The sequence below is a fragment of the Rhea americana genome, unplaced genomic scaffold, assembly GCF_003343005.1.
Source record: "Rhea americana isolate MKP2758 unplaced genomic scaffold, rheAme1 scaffold_110, whole genome shotgun sequence".
NCBI classification, from domain to species: domain Eukaryota; kingdom Metazoa; phylum Chordata; class Aves; order Rheiformes; family Rheidae; genus Rhea; species Rhea americana.
Window position 1 is genome coordinate 1,912,557 of NW_028185151.1, and position 23,749 is coordinate 1,936,305.

The 23,749-nt window shown below is 35.1% G+C and overlaps 1 protein-coding gene across 1 annotated transcript in view; it reads right to left on the reverse strand.

Moving 5' to 3' along the window:
- Window positions 1-668: 668 nt before the first annotated feature.
- The window catches only part of TRMT11 (tRNA methyltransferase 11), a 32,154-nt gene continuing 9,073 nt past the window's right edge, over window positions 669-23,749 (reverse strand). The window contains exons 5-14 of the mRNA XM_085314430.1: window positions 23,597-23,678; window positions 23,410-23,502; window positions 22,292-22,426; window positions 20,386-20,542; window positions 16,171-16,251; window positions 15,296-15,460; window positions 13,600-13,672; window positions 12,777-12,908; window positions 8,657-8,777; window positions 669-1,265 (exon numbers count right to left, since the gene is read on the reverse strand). Coding sequence (XP_085170556.1) covers window positions 1,134-1,265; window positions 8,657-8,777; window positions 12,777-12,908; window positions 13,600-13,672; window positions 15,296-15,460; window positions 16,171-16,251; window positions 20,386-20,542; window positions 22,292-22,426; window positions 23,410-23,502; window positions 23,597-23,678 — 1,171 coding nt within the window. The 3' untranslated portion in view covers window positions 669-1,133. The remainder of the gene's footprint in view (window positions 1,266-8,656; window positions 8,778-12,776; window positions 12,909-13,599; window positions 13,673-15,295; window positions 15,461-16,170; window positions 16,252-20,385; window positions 20,543-22,291; window positions 22,427-23,409; window positions 23,503-23,596; window positions 23,679-23,749) is intronic.

A 23,749-nucleotide genomic window follows, 5' to 3' on the forward strand; every position in this document is an offset into this window, starting at 1 on the left:
AATTCAGTTAACGAACTACATCAGATATACATAATGACTTGTGCTTACCTAGATATTATTTTCGAGAGACTCTTCAAAGATTATGATCTACAAAGATTGTAATACGACCTCAGTCAATAACCTTCAGCAAATTAGGAAGTAAGAGTTTATCTTGCTGAAGAAAATTTCACCACCGCCCTGCTGAAGTATATTTGACCATATCTGACCACCAAAATGAGAAAAGCCATTAACATCCTGAATTAATGGGCTTAGTGGTTTTCAAATAAGGTATTTTCATGATGGACATGGTGTGGATTCAGCAAAGTTTTCCCTTTAGCAAATACAGCTTCAATTTCAGAGATTTGATTAGGCTTAATACCATTAGGTAACCATTACTGATTTTTTGCTGTTGTTGTTACTGCTTTAACTATCAGTTTCTGAACCAAAAATTGCAGACAGTTGGCTTGACCAAGAGTCAAGGTTTAGGAATGCAAGAGCAAATCCAAGGTACAGATGAGCTTCAGATGTGGACAGGCTTCATAGGGTTTAATAGGCTCTCCAGAGTTTGTCAGGTCACAGAGGCTTTTTTGTGTATGCGTTTATTTCTTTATGTTTTTTGTTTGTTTTAAGCACTTTTGGCCTCAGCCCAAGCAACTGGAATTCATATGAACAGTTATTGCATGCAACAATTAAAAAAATAACCTCACAACAAGCTTAGCTGTTTTTATTGTATACCATTTACAAAAAAACAAAACAAATGAAAATGATCTTCTTAATAAGCAATCCTTGATCACCACCACGTGTTTCTAAAATGGCCAGATGTTCACAGTTTAAGAAGCCAAATGATACTACTACTTTTTGTAAATGTTAATGGTGAAAGAACAATAATAATGGTTTTAGTCAATCATCATTAGTACTTGAAAGTACAAATATAAATTAAATAAGGCTCAAAAAACTTATACAATAAAATCTGCTATAAACAAAGCTAATTAAAAAAACTGCTCTCAACCTGTGTTGTGGGTTTCATCTTGTTTTAAAATCAAAAGCAGTATTTATTTTCTGAAGCATCCAAATGAATGTTCACATCCAGATGTCCTTACAAAGAAACGTGATCTTCATTCTTTCCTCATTTTTTAATCTGCTTATATTATATTTTACTTCTGGTGGTCCTTTTCTTCCTTGGCAATCCTCTTTGTCACACCACTGAAATATTTCTCACGAAAATAATTGTGTCCCTTGTACGGCATATATTGACCATCCAACAAGTAAGAATTCTGATCTTGATTCTGCATGGTATCAAAAGGCAAATGTTAGAATTTACAGTAGTATGTTCAGTGTGTGCTGCCATTGTTTGTCCTCAAAACTTTTTCAAACAACTGCAAGCAAAAGTAAGCATTTGCCATTGAATTGCAAAAATTAAGATATCAGATTAATTAAAGAATTCCAAAAATATAATGATAAGGTTTTCATTAGGATTAAGAAGAACACAGACATCCTATTGCAAACTCTAGTATTAAATGAGAATAGTACAAATAAGAACTCATATGCAATGGATAATAGGGCATGTAACATTGACAAATACAATCCGCAAGCAGACAAGGTGCTTTTTTAAAAAGCATTCAAATTCCCATTATTCTATTCTGTGCAAGTTGTCAATATCAGACATTTGAAACTTGAACTATGCTGAATCACTGGAAACATCTCAGCTACTGTCACCAGAATTCAACCCTTCCATGTATGAATGGGAGCATAGGTACTATGCCACACAGTTTTTTGTAATGGAAAATCTGAAGACTAGTTTCTGGAAAAAATACCACCTGGAAAATCTAGTTACTCAGAGGTTTGTGCAAAGCAGATTTAGTTTGTCATATATACAATTAAATATTGAGATACTTGTCAACTATTGTTATCCATATTCTAAGATAAATGATACATCAAACTTAAATTGCAGTGCTAAAGAAAACTGATGGTGATGTTAAAAACAGTTTAGCACTTATGGTTGATGTCTGTTTATCACACTCACTAACAAAACAGAATTGATATAAACAGTCTCATAAGAAAAATCAAAGTGCAAAGGAGAAATAAAACATACACTAGAACTGTTTGCTGAAATGCATTTCTTCTCGATACATACTCATGGCTTACTGCAAGTTTTTACTTTAAGTAACGCAACAACATAACAGATTGGTTCATTACTTAAGTTTATAATTCAGARTTAGACATTCATACTTGAAAATGAGGTTGCTCTAGAATGCTTTAGCACAAGTAGCAATAACCTGGAAGTAAATTAAGTCTGTAAATACATTACAAACTAGTAAATACAAAGGTGAACTGAACTCTGGTGAACATCTCTCCCTTCAGCTATTTTGTAGCCCTTCTGGGCTTTCACCTAGCTAGATCAACACCAATTCTGCTTTGGAACATATCCTAAGGCACATGCGGAAAGAGCGAAACAAAGACTGGTAACACAGCAAGATGTTTGTGTGCATGTACAAGTGCCCTCTTCTGGGCACAGTGAGATATTCCTATGGAAGTAGTTTTCATCTATTACCCTAGTAGATACCAGTGACGTAACTGGTAACTAGCTAAATGTTAAAATGTACTGGTAAAATGTACTGGTAACTAGCTAATTGTTAAAATTCCATGTGGAAATCTAATGTGTAAAATATGCATATCACCATGAGGAAATCTCATTCTTTGTAAATACTGAGAAGTTGGAAAGTAGTAGGAGAAAATGACCTAATTAACCCTATTAGAAATGAAGTATTATCTGTTGTGTTTTGATCACCTGTGAAATACAGCCAACTCTAATATCTTTCTCAATCTCATAATCAACAGGCTTTTAAAACATCCATGGGAAAAAATTCTACTGGGAGACAGAGAACAAGGAGGACTTAGACAYAGAAGACATTCTCTTCTCATAGCCAGCCTGTACCCATTAGTTCTCCACTATACAGAATCACTCAGAGGAAAGGAGCACTTGCCCTTCCCCTGAATTATATGTCAATAACTCCTCTTCAACCTAAACATRTATTTCTAGATGTCTCATTTGGTAGATTGAGTAGGAAGTGTTTTAATGATAATCCTATGTAGTTTACATGTCTTGAGAAATGGAGGGGATATTTGACCCTGGAGGATAATGACATATGAATTAACAGTATTTTAACATAAAAATTAAATCCCAAAACCTCAGAGGTCACACATCTGTATACTATTTAAGTAAGAAAATGCTGATGCAGGGCGAAGGGAAGAAGGAAGAAAATCCTCCCCACTCCACCCTCAAGCTGGTTAGGGCAGAGAGGATGCAATATGTAAGAGAATAAACTTTAAGTTAAAACACAGCTGTAAGAGGAGCATCTGCATTCATCGTATGGAAACAGGCTTGGTGCATCACACACCAGCAGAATACGTTTTATAAATCTGTATTTCATCCGAAGTGGTGCTTGCTAAACCAGATGGCATCTGCATTCAGGCAGCAATCTCTTGTGAGAGTTTACAAACTGAGCTCCTGGCCCACATCGTAATTCCAGCTTAAGAGCTTCCATTTCCTATCTCTCCCATCTACAGGCATATGACTGTCCAATAAAAAAGGTAATGGTCCTAAACAAAAGATACAGATTGGGGACTGCTTCTTAAAAATGGAAACGAAAACAAGAAATTCTGAATTATTTGGAAATGCCACTCAGTGCTGACATTTAGTAATCAAAATAGTTTTATGGGGAATACAAGAACTGATGAACATAAAAGTAATTTTTGAATTTCAGAGTCTAATGAATTCTGAACAAATTATAATCTAAGCTATCCATTCTAGTTATTTTGTACCTACAGAGAGAACTGAACGGGTACAGTCTGAACACCAGTAACTGGCTGAATTTAACTCTATGGAGACAAGAATGAGTCAAAAGTTCTTATTCATGAAACTATTCTGACTAATTGGATTAGAATTTTCTCGTAAATTAGGCAACAGTTCATTTTAATAAGGAAGCCCATCAAATATCCTCAGTTTAATTCTATTTTGAGCAGCATAAACTAGTAGAATATGCATTCTAAAGAACTGGTAGGAATGTTTTGCAGTAAGAGGGTGAGCAGGACACAAAAATGACTAAGTAGGAACAAGTCAGAGATTATTTCAATTAAAGATCATATCAGTGTCAGTCCTCACTTAAGCCCATTAACTGTCCAGTGCATTCAACATACATGTTTTTCTTTTCTCTAGCTTTTGTTTCTTGCTTTTTTTTTTTTTTTAGGGTAAACTTGGAGAACAGAACTGAACTGCAATACTTCAAGGGAGATAGTCCCTTTCCTCCACTTAACATGACTCACTGGACAACGAAGAGGGAGCACTGCTTGTGCTATACAGCTTTATGTAAGGAAGAACAGAAAGGGTAAGGAAGCCTATGTCACTTGATTTCTTTTGGAACAACTGTACAATGTCAGTTTTCAGGACAAAGTTTGTAACTGGCTTTTCTGCATAAAACAGTGAAACTTCCCAAGAAGGCATTTCCTTTGGCCAGGTGTCAAGATTGATCAGTAATAATCAGCTCACTTGGCAGGTGTTTCTCTACTCTACCAGCACTACCAGAAAACAAAGAGTTCTTCCTTTATTTGTAAAGGTCAGAACTGAAGATGTTCTTTACCCACTAGTCATTCTTCGTTTTAACTTTGAATTACTTGAGTTCTCAAAACAGCAGTCTAATCACAAACAACAGTCACCAACTCCTGTGACAATCCAAAACCAACTCTTCTCAAAAATGGATGCCACCAAACTGCTTTCAGCTAATTTAAATTTTCAATTTATATGTYTTTTTCTAAAGACAACACTAAAAAAGGTGTCACACATTTCCAATAATTAATAAAAGAAGTGGAAGAAACAGGAGGGAGTTTACAAATAACAAAAGTGAACTTTTTTTTAATTTAAATCTTTGCACATATTAAGTGTAATTCAAAAGCTTTTATGAATCTATTGACCTCACTGCAGCCTTAGGTTAATTACTCACATTCAGCTTTTGTTTAAAAATCTTCCTTGCCTTATCACAGCTTTCTACCACTGTACATCTGGTGCTAGACAGTAGCTACAGAAACCACTTGTACTAACACTATACAGCGATAAACAACTTCATGTAATTTCCAAATTAAGGACAGAAGGATCGCATCCAGAAACAGATATAGCTAAGTTTGTCAGGAAAAATTCAACACCAATAAAGATTCTTAGTGTGACTGTGTGATGTGGAAATGTTAGACCCTTTCAGCTCTGTGGATTTTTAATCTCAATGTGCCAGAGCCCTTTCCTGGATAGTCATCTGCCCTTCAGTCAAGTTTTCCATTTTATCTTGCCATACAATTTTTCTAGGTGTCTTTCTCAATCCTTGTCAATTAAAAACATCTCCTCCAAAATTTTTAAGAAGTCCTCACTAGAAACTTCAGAATTAGACAGCCAACTAGGTATGATACACCTCTATAAGAAATGTTAGTAGAGGAGTGAAATGAATACCAAAGTGCTAGCATTTCTGCAATATCCAGAAAGACATTACAGGGAAACGAACACGGCTCAGAAAACAAAAAGCTAGACACATCATTATAAAAAGAGAGAACACTACCATAGAGATGGTTAGTAAGTGCATCCCTTCTGAAAATAGGTCACTGATCACCAGATATAGCTTCCCAGTAACCTTCTGGGTTACTTGTTAGCAATAGTATAAGTTGTTATATTCCAACTTTCTTAGAGACTAACTACTTACTAATCTGACATTTAAATAACAAAAATAGATAGAGATGGAACAGATTGAGACTTCTCAGTCTTATATAAGTAGATTTTTAAAGGCTCTTGAAAAATAACCTGGCACAATGAAAAGTGTATTTTCACTTGGTTCAGTCCAGAAGAATTGGTTCAAACTGTCTCCAATTGAAAGCAAAAGGCTGGACTTCTAYAAGACAACACCACAGACCTTACAATACAAATCTGCTGAGCCAACAGCTACTCATATTCTTCCATTACCAACACATTTCAGTTCTTAAACATGGATACCCACAGTCTTTGGAGAGCTGAATTTCCATTTTTAGTGCTTCAAAAACTCTCTCTATAGTTGAATGAGGCTAGACTAACAGACCTACCTGCTCTAATAACATTTATGTTAGAGAGTTCTCTTTCAGACTTATGGATACTGGGGAAATCCATAACTATTTAACACCAGAAGAACAGAAACTAAAATCTACAGGAMAAAAAAATACATCAGGTTAGTAAGCCCTCACCTCATATCACATCTATTTTGTTCCTCCTTCATTCTGTGATTCTGTTCTTCACTTCTTTAGTTCTTCTACCTTTTGAGCTTTAGATAACTAGAAGTAGCTAGCCAGTTACTGTTAACTGCCCTCTACAACTGCCTTCATTCATTYATCATTACTACTATCATCACAGTATTTTAAGATTGGAGACCTACTAAGGATCATTATGCTTGTCCAGAGTAAGCCTTAAATGCTTTCTTAAAAAAGGCAAAAAAAAGGCAAAAAAAGGGCAACCCCCCCACACACATCCACAACTCTTCTGCTTACACTGTGCACGTGCTGAAAAAATCTATTCAACATTGCATTCAGTAAGAAGTCTTTTTCAGTTGGCACAACTTCATTGTAAATAAAACAAACTGGACACTTAAAAGACATAAGTTGTATACTTCTGTGATGTTTCTAATCCAACATATATGATCTTCATGCTTATGACTGATTTTGATAGGTTACACTTCAACTAGCCTTATTTTCACTTTGCTCTTCTGTACATTGGAAGCACAATAAAATTGTACCATTGATTTCATGTTTGCCTGATGAAATTCCTCTTCAGTTAAGAGTTTAGAGTGTTAACAATGGAGTGGAATCTACTGTGAAATTCACAATTCATTATGGGTGGCAAACACTGAGGATACTGAAGGATGGCATAATGACCCTACATAGCTTGTAAAACCTTCCAGTCACCTGTGAAGCTGAACTACACTAAGCTGAACTACAAGGGATACCTGAGTTCCTGTTACGAAACTGCTCAGTAAGGCAAACAGAAACTGCCTGGAAAAATAATAACTGTATATGAAAAAAGAGCCATCCTTTCATATTGGGGGACGGGAGGAAAGCCTATAGAAGTATGGTAAAATTCACTAGTTGGAGCTAATTGGTAAAACAGAAATATCTACTTCATAGGCTTTTTCCTATCTTAGTATGTCAAGAAACATGTCCTGAAGAGTGAAGACAGTATGAATTACATCAGTTAAGAGACACTGGGGAGGGGAAATATTAAGACAGTAAGATGTCAAACAACATGATTAAAACAAACAGGCACTAGCTATGGAATCAATATGTATCTTGTTATCTGCACAAGTATGGCATCACTAGAAAAAGCACATGGGCTTTTGGAATCTAAGTTTTCTAAAAGATTTCTAGTGTCCTGAGCAGAAGCATCTGCACAGTTTTACCTAAGCAGTAAGCCCAACCACTGGCATCATATGGTCAAATCTAACCATTTCCAGATATGAACCTGTCAAAGCATGTATTGAAAAATAAGCAATGAATAAAACAAAAGTAACAAATGATGGAAGCTTGTTTATAGAAGAATTCATATACTTTTAAAATTAGAACACCTTATCCTACAGCTCTGCTAATCACACACCTGCTAGCACACAAAGAATCCAACAGAAAGTCCCCATGAACACCCTGGGACACGCATGTCGAAGCATTTCATAATTCACCTTCTCGGTTTACTCCTGACAAAATTGGCAGCTTGGCTCTGAATTCCAAAAAAGGTGTTTTACAAAAATTCAGGTGTTGCTTGAGAAGTTCAGCCTTCATTATTGTGAGTGTAGTACTGAAGTCCTGCTGTGTTATTAGTGCAAGCACCATGCAGACACAGCAGTCTGACTCTGTCTCCTGTCATTTAAAATAGTTCTTCCATCTGACAAGGAAAACCATCTGCTCACCTTTTGTATGCATTTTCATTTAGCATTTGCTTCATCTTGGTTTTGTATCTCTTAATATAAACAGGTGAGAAGAAAAAGCAGAAATAATGGGAAGGAGACTTGAAGGCAATAGTCTCATGTCTCAGTGTTTTTTTTACAGTGTTAAAAAACTAAAACAACTGCTTTGCTTTGTCGTACTTATGTCACAGGTGCAATATTTTTTTTTCCAAAAACCACATTCCTCTTACCTCTCTATTGATTTAAAGATCAAAAAAGTACCATTGTAAAAATGAAGTCACAGAATTGAATACGGTGTACCTATACCACCAGATCCACAAAGGCATTTAGTACTTACTTGGGCACCTAATTTATACTTTGGAATGAGTGGGAATTTAGGCATCTAAGCATCTTTGTGGATCTGATTCACACTGTCCTTTTTTCCAAGAAAAGCATATGCAATTTCCACAGCAAGCAAAACTTCAAAGACCCTTTCACACTTACACAGCTTGTTCAGAACAAAGTTTACCAAAAGCTGACAAGAAAAAGGAAAGACTAAAACCAGAACACTCTCTTCAATCACTACACAATTTTAAGAAACRTGTGGCAACTTTACAAAAGCTCTAACTCTCATCATAAAAAATTCAAGAGCAATAGAAATGAAGATCAAATGCTGAATAGCAGACAAACCTTTCATGAATGTAGTAACTACCATTTTACACAATATAATCAGAATTTAAGCTTACCTTAAATTCTTTCACCTTTTCCATGGTTATCAGGCGCCTTGATGTGTGGCTGGAAAGCATCTGCTCACAGTTACTAATAAGTTTCAGACATGGGTGCTGGGGAATGATCTCTTCTGTGTATCTGGAAGAAATAAACATTCAGAAAGTTGTAAGCTTATGAATTGGACACTTGCACTAGAAATACAAAATTTATACAGATTCTTTAAAAAATATCTTACCTAGGAAGTTGCTACACCTTTTGGAATCTAAGTTACCAGATACTTAGGTATTTGTGGTCAAAGTTTTTCCATTAGGTATTCTAATCATCTTGTGACAAAAAACACATAGAATAAAAAAAAAATCTCACTGTAAACAGTAAGGGTTCCTACTTTCATTTTCTACTGTATTTATATGTTTTTAATGTATATGTGCCTGTATCTTTTCAAGTAGAAAATATCTCAGTCAATCAGGAGTAACAACTTAACCAGTCAGGAGCTATGGTTTTAAAAAAAAGGATTCCACAGTTAACATATATAAAGGTGTGGCAATAGGAGACTTAACTCCTACTCCCTGAAGGGAGTAGCAATTTGCTTGAATTCCAAAACATATTGAAACAGCTTCCAATAGACAGTGACATTCCTGGAGTTCAGAAGCTGGTGTTACAAATGTATCACATTAGATTTTTTTTTCTTCAACTGACAAAGAAATCACAAAGGAAAAGATAGCAATTGTAGCAACACTGGTACAATTTGTGTGCACTGCTACTGCACCACAAACCATAGCAACACCGGCTAGCAATTAAATGACTGCTGATATAGCAGTCATAATGTTTTAAACACCTCCCGTGTTATAAGGATAAGGATTTCCCCAGATACAGCTTACTCTGGATTATATATCCTCTTTCTACTTCTCCAGATGCTGAAAGTAGAATTTTGGATTTAAGAGCTATGCGTGAGAACAGGGAGAGAGAAGTATTGACGAAGCTAATAAGATAAATATGAGATCAGACATCCTTCCTATATATTCCAATATAGACTGGCTGCTCAGGCTTAGTTTTTGTAATAAGCTTATGAATAGCATTTATAACAAAAAAATACAGAAAACTACAGAAAATAAATAATATATGATATTGTCAGTGATTATAATTTCATATAAAATGATTACTCTCATGATCTCCYCATGCTTGGAGGTCAAAAAATTCAGTTACTAAAAAGTAGAACTGAATGTTCACACCTACCATTAGGTGTGTAAAAGATACAAAGAAGGAATTCTGTATATATCATATATAGAAGTAGATTTTATGAATGAACTTTACAAAGTAAACTACTACTTCAGATAGAAAGAAGAATCTAATATAACACAATTGAAAATAGTTTTCCCTATATACATGCATACGCTTGCTCCTGACAAGTAGGCAAATCTACAATATGTCAGCTCCACAAAACTATTTAGACATGCAAACCAGAGATGGACTGAAGAAACCAACCCCGAGAACAAACAAAGCACACATTGCAAAAAACAAATCCCAAAGGCCTAGGCTTAGTCTGACAACACAGGGAAGTGATGTAAACTCTAGGCCATACTTTTGGAATTCATTAACAGTAATAGGCTGGGAAGGAGGACTGTAAGGAAGACTCTAATTTGATAGCCAGGATAACCCARGATTTGGCGGAAATAAGTTTCACACAACTGCTGGTATTTTAAAGACAGATACCAGACACTCAGTTGTTTGTACAGTATTTCTAGTAAAAACAACAACAGCGGCAACATATTATGCCATTCTAGACAAACTCTGTCATAAAATTATGACTTAAAAATACCAGTTTTGAAGGTTTAACAGTCTAAGCATCCAGCTAGGTGCTAAGCGAAATCTTTACATTTCTTAGCTTAAAGGTAATAGTGAGCTGTTATGCAAGTAAGATGATACAAAATACAGACTAGTAGATAAGAAGAAAAAACACTATATTGTCTCTTCACATCATTTCAAAGCTTCCACATCACCAAACTTTCAGCCACTTTCTGTGCCTGAAATTAAGCCACTTCTGCTAGGGAAGCAGAAAAAAGTCCGAACACGTTTTTGACGGAGGAGAAACAAATGAATTCTCAGCTGTTTTCTTCTAYTACATAAGACTTGCAAGGCATTTAGTACTGCCAAATTACCTCTCATTTTTACAAGATTCATCTTTCTGCCACAACATCTTAAAAGTTTTTCTTCATAATCATAAGAAAGCCTAACAGCAAAGAAGTTAAAAGAATTCAGACTCCACAACGATTTCAAGATCAGACTGAAAGAGTAAACTTTGGAGTGAGTTTCTGTCTTTTAGAGTAAAAGATCATTATCACTTTGTTAAAAAGCCTTGTCTGTTAGCATTAACTTACAAAGTCATTACTACACACTTTCAGGTGAAACTCAGAATGTTATCAAATGAGAAATATAATAAATAGCAGTAGTTTTAACACAAATCTATTTTAACAGATTTGTTTTAAATTGAAAATAATACACAAGGATCATAAATAACAAATTAACCTGATGGCAGGTGTTGCCAGGGGACACTCAATAGCTCAATGTATTACTAACCAAAATAGYATCTTTTCCTCATATATTTGTTTTAATATTTGTTCCCATGTTCCTTACTGCAGCTGAAAATAAAGTTATTTTACTAATATTCTGTGCTTACATGGTGACTTCAGCATTTCAACCTTCACTGCATAAAGTCAATTCATAGCAGAATGTACAAATTTACTCTTTAAGAGACCACCAAACTAGAGTTTGAGGGTTTATTTCCCAGGAACATCAACTAAAGTAGAGCCAGAATGTGTAGTTCACAGTCATCTAAATTATACACTGTGAGTTGCTGTACTGAGAAAATACACTCTTATCAACATACAATGAATAGATTAAAATAGATTGAAAACCATTCTGATATATTAACAAACAGAATAAATTCCAAATTCCAAAAAGATTTACTGAAATAGAAATCACAAGCACACAAGGTCTATRAAGAGTTAAACATGTACAAATAGGCATTCTGAACAATGAATTATATTACAATCAATGGTATTTTTTGGTCCACAAACAGTTTAACAAAAAAAAAAAAAGTCTAAAATACTATTTTCGTCAAGCAAAAAAAGAAAAAAAACATTCAAGCTACAGAAGTGCACTCTTCTGTTACTGAAGACCAGGCACGGATGTGATGCAACAATCTGCTGCTTTTTGATTCCCAAATTTTCAACACAGCATGTGTTATTATATGCAGGACTGTCACATGGCGAAACCTGGGTCAATAACCAGTTATATAACAGTGTCTGACTATGCACAGAAATATATGACAATGTTGAAGTTTTCTTCAAAACCCATCTACCTCTGGGGGTTATTTAGAAACAGCTACTATACATCAACTCCCCACCTTAATGTAAGAGTTTCAAAAAACAAAAAGATCCCTTAAGTAAGAGTTGCAGAACTAAGGTATGTGAAKAGATGTCTCTCCTCTTAAGACCTTCTCTGACTTCTTCAGACACTCTCCATCMCAATACTTGCCACTTGTCTGAGCACATTTACATCTCCTCATCCTTCATCACAGTCCTAATCCCTGCACTCCTGAGCAGACATCACTACTCAGGCTCTTCTGGCCTCTCTTCCCTTTAATTGAGCTGCTTTCCTACACTTCCTGCCTCTCATATGCCATTTCTTAGTCACTTGACTTTGATTTCTCAGAAGAAAGTTAAGTTAGTGGTATCAAGCCCCAAAGAGCCAAGAATGTGTTCTTAGAGAATCTAATCTTGAAATTCTATCAACTATTCTAATAGAAACACATATTAGTAGGTACTTTTCTGTTACTATCTTAGAAATATACCTGTACTAAGTCTAATTTTCAAAGCTTAAACCTCAACCTACTGGACATGTGTTTACAAGGACACATGAAGGCTTTTCTTGTCTGAAATAGGCAGGAGTTATCTCCATTTGAAATCATTATTTCAAAACCTGCTTTTCTCTATATGAAGTTTTAACATAGAAGTCTGAGCATGACTCTTCAGTGCTAGTAGTATGGAAGTTACAGCTGTATTACACCCCAGAAGAAATCATGGTTAGAATGTAAAATTCATTTTGACATACTACATACCAGAAATCAAGAATACATACTCAGGCCTGTATATTGGCAGCCAGTAAACTAATCTTCCTCCCATCACCAGATATTCTGCTGCAAACTTCAACAGGTCAAAAAAGATGTCACTTAGATGATAGCTAGATGAGATGAAGATGTGATTTTCTGTGCTAAGCAAAAAAAMATTACAAGTGTAAATACAAAAGTGCAGGTAATATCTGCATTTTTTTAATAATAAAAAACCCCACTATTTGAGATCTGCAAATCTACCTATGACAATCCATATACACAACTTCTACTAAGAAGAATAAGACTTTCCAAATTCCTCTATTAACGCCTTAAACTATCACCTTTAGCACCTGGGAAAGTCACTGAATCAGACATGTTAGAAAAAGTTATTTTGCACAGCATCTTTCTCAAGGGCAATTTGGAGTAAAAGACAGAGAAGGCCATGCAGTGGAAAAGCCATGTGTTATCTGTGGAGAGAAAAGAGCAGTGGAAAACCAAGAGAGAAGGTTAAGGTAAAGCAGAGGTATTCCACTTTAGATTGCCTTCTACTACTTGCAGAACTGAAGAGAACTTTCTAAGGATATCAAATGCAAGGAAAAAGTGGTTCACAGAAGTGAGATATAGGACTTGATAGCTCAACACATGCAAATGATTAACAGAGAGGGAAAAAAAAAAAAAACAAGATTTCTGGAAGTGACATGGTAGTTTTGYAAACAGAACAGAAAGAGGTTTACTTTTGTAATTATTATTTTATCTGCTGATAGCTAACAAAGAAATAATAAAGATTCTAAAACTGTGACTGGCTTCCATTCCATTAAGACATTTACATGATCTGTCAGACAGGTTTCCTACCTTCTTTCAGCTGACTTAACTGTTTCCTTTTGCGAACCTGTCCTGCGAGTAGCTTCTCGGATACCATATGGTGCTATACAAAGCAAATACATAACACAGAAATGAGAAGTTCACTCTTTGCACAAATACTATCAGGAAATTATGTTACACATACACAACAGTGCACAAACTGTGGCTGTTACAAAGTAAAAATAGGTAATTTATTCAAGATCTGTTGAAAGTTTACTCCTCCAAAGGATTATTTTTAAAGTTGTTTCAAAGAATGCCCCTCAGTCATAAGAGGCTTCTAGCATACTACACATCAGCTACAATACASAGGACACTATCCTGCCTTAATAACAAATCAGTTCATTAAAAGATGTTCCTTACATTCCCAACATATGACAGGGGATCCCATCCTCTTTTGTGTGACAGAAATATCTCTGCTATAATGCCTAGGAAATCTTTTTCAAAATGAAATTGCAAATATTTTAATTTCTTGCTAAAAATGTGATTCTCATATAGGTAAAAAACAGACAGAGGCAGTTTTTCTCATGTATTTTTGCAAACTTCTAATGACGTAACAGACTTATTTTGTGTTCAGTACCTTTGTTTTTGAAAGATTCATTTCAGCACCATGAAAGCACCAACTCTCCATTTTGTACGTGCAGAAGCTACACCACAATTTACAAATTCAATTCGAAGACACACTCATATTAAACATTATCTTATTGACAAACAGGCCAAATGAAAATCAACAGGCAACTCATGGACTAAAGTCAAATTCCCTACTCTTAATTCACATGAACATATCATGGTAAGAGTTAGCACTRGAGGTCAGAAACTGCTGTGTCAGTGTCTTATATTTATTCCTCTAGTCCATACATGACAAATGGAGTTAAGTAAAGAAGCTGKTTTTTTTGTTTGTTTGTTTGTTTTAAAGAGTGGAGGACTCTTTGAAAGCCCCTAGTGCTTCTAGTAGTTAAGTGTTCAGGAAACGYATTAAAATCTATCTTCAGAAGTCCATCAATGATGCATGGCAAACTCCAGTGTGCTGGAGCAACAAGTCCCAAAAGCAGCATAGACCATTCTTATAAGAAGTCTCCAGAATCAATAATTTTATGCTTTTACTGAATCAGGCTTCTTCAGAGGATAATTTTCAGCCACATTGATTTCTACTGACAAATTTTAGAAATGTTTATATTTACTTTTATTTTTTATTTTTAAATTATACCCTAATAGACATCTCCATCTTTGTTACACATTTATACATTCCCTTAAAATAAGAGATGTCAAAATGCAGACTCAATTTCAACAGTGCTGCCCTCAACAGTCATGTTTTGGAATACAGAAATCACAGACCTGAGCAGCTATCAAAACATTAAATTTACTTTTTCCTATTTTAAATAAATTAAAAAGGGAGGTCCTATTTCCACTGCCTTAATAATTGAGTAACATATATCTATGCCAAATAGCATTTTATTCCCTGATAGGTCCTACTGAGGTTGACAGAATTATTCACATACCCAGGGTACAAGAAAATAGCAAAATCTAGCTTTCTGTACTATCTCTTAGATCCTGGAGTTTMCTGATTTGCCTGTTGGTTTAGGAAAGCTTACTAATCTTCACTAGTCTAGATTTACATGAAATCAAGCATGTACACAAGCAATAACCCTTTAGGCACTTTTATTAGACAACAAAACATTAACAAGCTTACGATCTGTAATGATGGCATCAAACAGCATCCCCTTTCGCCATATTGGTTTTGAAGAATCAGAAACTAGTGCATCAAGGTAATAGTTCTCTAAACCATACTGCCGGAGATTAGCTCTGATATTTTCATCTGGTCCCCTCCATTTCTGGTTCTTTCTGCTAGCCTTGCCTGGGCAGGATGAAGGGGTGATGATGGAAAGAGTGGAAGAAAAAAACATATCCCATGACATACTATTTYAGAGGAAAAGCTTTCTCATTCTGTATCATTTATTTTAGAGGAAAATAATTAAATGTCACATACTAAACAAGAATTTTATCTCCTGCCTTGCTCTACTCACTGTGACAAGCAGTTACGATAAATTTTAGAAGCAAAAAGACACAATGATAATACAAGAGGAAAAGTTCAAATATACCATCTATCTAGGCTGTCATAGAACACTTATTTTTTAAARAAGGTTCATTTGTAAAATGTCTGCTTTAGAATGTCATTATTAATTAAGCTATTATCCACCAGTCATAATCCTGTCCAGTAACTCAAATTTAATTTGCACTGCAATTTTTCAGAGAACAAAGAATGGGATTAGACAAGAAAATAAACTTATGCTTCCCAGAACAAGGAAGCATACAGACATTGTCATCACTATTCAGGATTTCCTTTTCTTTTTTTTTCCTTATTCATTTTATTAAATATTTTCTGCTTGAACTTATGAAAACAGCTTAGTTAGGATAAATGTAAATTAGTCAATAAAAACAAGCATGAGAAAATAAACACTGTGAAGAAAAACGTTGCTTTTGTATTCACAGAGTATCATCTGCTATCATCAATATTCTTAAATTCCAAAGAGTCAGGTTTCAATTCCTTAAGAATATGCAACATACCTAATCCATGGATTGTGTTGTAGTCTATATCAGTACCACATACATATGCTCCAAAGTGTGCTGAGGAGATAAGAAGACCACCTATAAAGGGCAGAAAAAGGTGAAGAATATGAAGAGCATGTTGTTACGAACATTATCTACTTCATTTCCTCCCCCCGCCCCAAGGAACTTCATGAGTTTACACCAGGAGCACACTAAACTCCAATCTAGACCTGAAAAAAAAGAAAAGGAATTAAAACTACCAACCACTTAGAATTACTACACAAGTATAATCAGAGATAACAACAATAACTGCCTCGTCGGTTACAGCAGATTTTCCTTCAGCATACAGTTAACTTGCTGTGTTGGTCCTTATCTGCTAAGGCTGTTCTTTAAGAGTTTGTTTACAATTTACAAACTGAGGCGATAACATCCTCTAATCATTACATGAATCAAAACTGTATTTTTATTTTGTATGCACTCCTGAAAATCCATTTGAAAAACCACCACAAAATAAATGGCAACTCTGCAAAGTCTGTTTGCCAAGTCTGTCTCCTTAACTGTGTCTAAAACCAAACTGGTTGCGTTAGGTGGCCATCCCCTGAGTAAGAAGCAATGGTCAGGTACCTCATAAAAGGTAATGGTACCTTTCCAATGTAAATGGCAATATCAACAAAGTTTCCTCAATTATTTTGCAGTGTGAAAACAACTATATACAGATGTATTTTTTCTGTATATCTATTTTGTCAGTACATTCATTAGCTTACTTATCTTGTAATAAAACTAGATTTTGGTTTTTACTACTATTTTATTACTTCTATTGTGATCTGCTTTCTGTTTTTAAAATGTACTACCAAAAAAACACATGCGATTTCCCCTTGAAACTGGGCAACAGTTGAAGAGCCCATAGAAAAGAGCATCTCCATTATGTCTTTAATAGCTTCTAAAAAGAGAAATGGAGGGATTGCACAGGATTATCACAGAATTGTATTGTCAAGTTTTTAATCAGGACATGTAGAGCTAATAGAATTGTTTAAAACAGGACAGTAACTGAGAACGAGGCTGTGAACCTCAGACTACTGATGCCAACTGCCTATGGATAGAATAATCCCACTAAAATGAGGTGAGCAATTCCTGCAAGATGAGAGTTCATCAGCACAAGGAATGCATAAGCTGTTTGCGAGAATGTCACCAGTTTTCAAACTAATTGACGATCTGAACAGGAATACGTCAAGCAGCTGCATTCCACTATGCCACCCATTCAGCACTGACAAATCTGTAAAACAGACSATACATACAGCCAAAGGTGCTGCATCAGAGCACTAGAGAACCCCCGTATCATATGCTAATAAATTCAACTAAAATTGAAGGTGAGGGAGAAAAAAAAATTCTCTGCCTTTTTTTTAAATGGATCAGGGAAAAACAAGGTTACTCACCCCAAAGGAGTCACCCATTTCCCTTCTCGGCTGTAATCCCTCAGAACAGATGGGCAGTGCCTCCAGAGGGTCAAGACAAATTTAGCTAGCCCTGCCCTCAATTATGGGGGCAGGGCCCCCATACCACCTAGTCCTACGAAAAGAGTAAAAAGAGAGTACTTTGCCCATCTAAGAATATTTTTTAAAACACAGAAGATAAAAGGAGATAGGAAAACAAACTTAAACCTTTCAAAAATCTCAGATGGTACTCAATTCGGCTGCATTCACATATACGATGCTTTGATACTTAAATACTGTAATTTGGCCAGCTTTTTGACCCAATATACTAAACAAATGTATATACAAAGTTAAGCAGACAATCATACTGTCCCCTGATGCCTATTAGCAGAATGATGATGGCACAGAACTTCATCCCTTTCTATTGGACAGTGTCCATTTCCCCCACCTCTTGAGCAAGCATGAGATTTTGGTCCTATAGCAATCCTACAGGATGTCAAAGAAAAAATTCCTTTCACTTGCAATTATGTAGCATCATGAATTGGCAAAGGGAGAGAGGGGAAAAATGTTTTTCAGAGGTAAAAACAATAAACTTTATCAAGATAACAAGAACAAATTTTCCAGAAGGACAACACAGAGTACTCATGTGAAAGACTTGATTTCTCCTTTCAGAAACCCCCACGCTTTTTTCTGGCCAACTTTGATGAAAGAATATCTAAAACACTTATGGAAATTACATTCTACATCTCAGAATCACAGCCAATCAGATTCTGTCTTAAAAAGTAAAATAAAATAAAATAACTAAATCTCTTAAATCAGCGTGGTCAAAAGCACTTTTCATTCCAAGAACAAATTCCAGTTGTTCGTTGTTACACTACTGTGAAAGATTTGTGATTTGACTCASCTAGCTAAATGAGTTTGCTTACTACAAGCAAGCACAATTTTGCAAAATTGTTCCAATTTGGTAATATTTACCTGTTTGGCATAAAAACCAGGAAGAAATCAAGTCAGGTATTAAACTTGTACCAATAAGAATTCTGGACAACAGTTTCTTCAAAGTGCCCTCAGGTCCTGTATACATTGTTCTTTCTAAAGCCATCAGTTCAAATTCACTGTAACACTCTCAACTCTGAATCACCTTCCAAAATCCCAGTGATGGCACACCACTGCCTTGAAAAATTTGAAAATCCTCTAAATGACCTCCTGAGACTAATAAAGTTCTTGGATTTTATTCACCAAGAATAGCTGCAAAAATAAAAGCTACCCAACTAAGAATAACTGTATTCCTATAAATATATCTTACTGGTCAGCGGGATGCCACCCACCATTTCATGTCCCTACATATCTTAAATTACAAGTCTGCACATTATAGATATCTAGTGTAACAAAAACAATTTTAATTCAAATTGTTAGGCCATTTGGCAAGAATTATGCACCTTCCTTACAATTTAGAATTGAATCACATAAGACATAATACATTTCTCGAATTTCTATTGCTTCACCACTRCTATGTGATTTCTCTTCCTCTAATTTTTCCCTCCTATTTCTTTCCTCAATTTTCACTACCAAGAGAATGAATTCTCTCAGAGATTTTTTTTTTTTTTGGGGGGGGGTAGGTTTAAAAGATTATTGTAAAAAGAAAAAAAAATCTCAGACACTGAAATTATTAGGAGAGAGCTACAGGAACTTTCTCAATTTCCTCAGCCTTTCAAAAAGTACTAACTATGCTAAGAACACGAGCACTTGAAAGAAGAGTACAAAAAACAAGAGGTTTTTTTGACATGCATAATAAAGTTGTATATGGGCAAAATTTAGAGATAAAACAGAGTTCACTGAAACTTGTGTTTCTGAAAATATTATAACCCTGATCTATTTTCTGAGGTACTGAGAAGCCACATGATAATAAGATAGGTCGTACGAGCGACTGTGAAATATTGCCTTCTCTTTCCCCAACATCTTTGGAACAATTTGTTCAATGAATTCTCTTCATCCTCCCAACCTTAACATAAATATCATTTAATTGTATGCATTCACATATGGCCTTCCTAACACTTGATCAAAGGTTATCAAAAAGCAAATCAGAAGCAGCCTTTTCTTAAGCCTTTGAAGAAATTCATGAAGGTAGCTTAGTATGATCTACGTTACATGATTAAATGACACAACCCAACACAATGGAACCTCTATTTCAATTATGAACCAGCTGTGTGTACTTCAGCAGAAAAACACTTCTAAGCCACACAAAGTATTATGTGGAATAAACACTCCCCCTGCTGGCTTAATTAAGAAAAACTCAGCTCAGGTATGAACCCTCATCCTAAAGACATAACAATACAACAAACAGATCACTACTGAATACTACTATCTAGTAACTGTTATTTTTTTCTGCATGCTCAGAAGTGTCTTCAGTGCTGCTCTAAATAGTCTCCTCTAGAAACACTGCTCCATGTAATATTTTTAAATTGGCTGAAGGGAACACTGGAGCCAAAATTTCATTTCTAAATCACATTAAGTCTTAAGCAGTTCGTAACACACAGCAACCAGTATTCAAGTCATGTTACATAAATAACTGATTAAGATAGTTTTACATTTTTGACAAATCTGCTTATACTGTGTGAAGCTGATCACCACCCTAATAAGCCCTTACAAGATAAATAAATATTTCATTTTATAATCATTACTTTGCTTTCAGAACCATCTCAATCTCAGTCAAGCACTAGAAGCTGCTGTATTTTGGTAAAAGTGTGGTGCAAGCAGTAACACAATCTCTAATCTGTAGTTTTTCCCTGAGAAGAAGTAAAAATACCTGTTCCGACAAATGGATCAAATACAACATCATTGGGTTTTACTCTCCCATGGTTTGCCATAATGAAAGACAAGCAGGCATCCATGCTAGTGTTTCCAATGAAGTGTCTCTTTTTTACACTGTAGGACTCAATAAGTTCTCTTTGGCCATCTGCAATCTGTAGAAACATTTAAAATCACTGTCAGGTCTTAGATGCAAGAGATATGCAGACAGGCTAATAGGCGTGTTTAGTGACACTATCCAACAAACAGGTAACTCTTCATTTCATAATATGACACTTTGCTTTCAGCCTCCTGAAAACATAACACAGCTTTGTCCAAACAAGAAAGAGGTATCTTCGTGCAATACTTAGGTATTTTTGACCTCTATCTTGAAAAAATTATCTAAGGAATTTGGAGTGAAAATCCTTCTAAGAAATAATAATCTTAGTAATACAGCTATTATTCTAGTTATCAGAATATCAGTTGCTGGCAAGTCAGAGTTAAAATAATTTCAAGATGTTAAGAAGTGGAAATTCATATATATATATATATATATATATATATACATGCACAGATGTGTGCATATATACACTCGGAGGCTTAAGATCACACAGAAGTTCCGTCTTCACTGGCTTTCCTGTCATGCTTAAAATCAATATTTAAAATAGTGTTGACAGACTACAACTTACTGGAAAAACAAACATGGCTCAGCTTCTGAGCATTTTATCATCAGATTTCCAAAATATGTTGAAAAGGACTAAAGTAATTTGGAACAAACCATGTTCAAAAGCTCCTGCAAAAATATCCCTCAAATCTGGTCAATGTCAGTYCTACTGGCTGAACAAAATACATTTGCCTGTTTTTTACTGTTTTATTTTTTATTTTTTAAACACTTCAGGATAAATGGGACAACAACTGCAACATTTCACAGCATTGCCACAACTTAGGGTACTTTTGCTTTAATCACAGGAAAGGATAGTATTCACAGGCACTAAAAGGTACCTTGAACCTCTAACTTACATACTTATCTGAACACAAGCTCAGACTACGGCCATACAACCTCAGTATTGGTTCTCCTTCCTACTGACTGCACTTGAACTAGGACATTCCAGAGTACGTTCTCCCCATCAGTAGCTACTGCCATTCTTCAAGGTTGTCCATTGGGGATCCACTTTTTCCTCACAAGGTATAAAAGACCAGATCGCATTTCCTCAGAATGTCCTGATAAGGCATCAGGTTTGATGTGTGCATGCTCAACAGGCAAGAACATTTGTAACAAATATCTCAAATGACACGTTTCAGAAGATTTTTTWAAAATATATATTTTTTACTGCAGAACAGAGCACTACCATCATCCTCCCACACAAGCATCCACTTTTGTGCTAGATCTATACCAAAGTCCAAAGTCTCAGAGATCAGTCCGAGACCTTCTACTGMGGTGGTTGTCAGGACCAATTTAAGCACTAACAGAAGACTCAAGCAGACTGATGCAACTTATCAGAAGCCATCTACAGCTCCTGTAAATCCATGTATATATGTGTATATATGTGTATATAAAAATCTATCTTAAATAAGCTACTGGTGCTTTTAGCTGCAATTCCACACTGATCTAATAACACACTGTAGCTGTGCTGAGACTCACTGCTATGTTGAGTTCCCTCCACAAAGGCAAAGAATAAGATACATTCTCACATACAACTTCTATTTTTTTGCCACCTCTGTTTAAACTGCTAAATTAACTTCCTTTTTTCTATTCACAGTAAGGTTTTACAGGAATTGTATCAGGATACTATGCAACAACATATTCAGCTATAATTGTATAATCAGTTTCCATTAAAATTTTACATATATTTTTAAAGCTAAATTGAAGACRACCTTCCTGAAAATATCAGCTAGTAAAAGCTGAAATAAGTGTACTCACGCACCCATCTACCGAAATACAGATCAAGAGGCTCTTCAGGCACATTATTAGGGTCCATTCCATAATCTTCCAAAATCCAGAAAACATGTTCTGGACTCTTTAAATTCACTTTTCCACTGAATGGCAGAAATTCTAGGGCCTATATTAATAAAGGAATATAAAGTTTATAAATTCTTAAACTTTTTACTTTTTTAAAAATATACACCCCAAGAAAACAAAGCAACAACAGCAAAGTCCACTTGTGAGAAATAATGAATTATTACTAGAAGTGCATTCTCAGTTTTCCCTGTATTTTTAAAATGCCTTTCTTGTGAATAAAGATAGCCCAACTGATTCAAGTTTAAGAAATCTAGATCCATAACTTTAGCTGAACAGCATCCAGCTTTCAAGAAAATAAACTCTATATGTTAATCACACAATTTTCAAGTTAAAAGAATAACTCTTCTAATGGATGGCAAGATAAAAAAATTTCAGTGACATGTGCTGCGACACCAATTTACATACTCAGCATTCCTTCATGAACACATTAAAACTATACAAACAAGAAAAGGTCTCTCCTTCCCTTTGTCTTCTTCTTCATTCACCTCCCCTCGCACTTTCGTATATCCTTCAATATACATAAACCAAAAAAGCTAAAGAAATTTCCTCTGAAATTCTCCATGATAATCTAAGCCCCATACAAAACCCTACTATAAATAGTTAATTTCAGTCTCAGTAAATGAATTAAACAGAATAAGTAATTGATAAAAATAAAACATGAAAAGCAAACATTAACAATAACTTAGAAATCTTTCTCAAGTAAAATATTGTTATATCTAGGAGGAGAGACTAAGTGCAGACCAGAGCATAAGGACAGGACAGGAAATCAGCGAACAATCTACAGATTGCAACTAACGTCACTAGACTGATTTATTCCATATCCTACAACTATTAACATCGAATATGGAGAGCAAGTAGCTGATTTTTTTAAATCTAGTATCTAACTCTAGCTATTTTAATTTAATAATTTTAGGCCAAGTTTGAACATAAGCATAAACACATAGACAAAACTGATAGCACAGAATATGAACAGCATGAATAGATGAAATTAAATGTTAAAGATTTCTTTAAACATTCACTTACGTCTATCTTTTTTATTTTGTCTGCTTGGGTCAGCGTTTTGTTAAATGTATGAATATGTACTTTGTACGTAGAGTCTGACTGTAGATACGGAAGCTGAAAAAAGGGCAAGGATACTTTTGTTAGTACAGTTCCAGTGTTACTCAGTGTGATTACAGAAATATATTATCCAGATTCTTTATATTCATACCATATTGCCCATTGGATAGCTCTTCAGAGCTGCATAAAGCTCTCCTGCAGATCTGCCATGACCCCACAATTCAAATATAGACCTGAAAATACCAAGATTTTTAGACAGTAGTCATATAGGTGGGAAAGAAAGATACTTTACAGACACTTACAC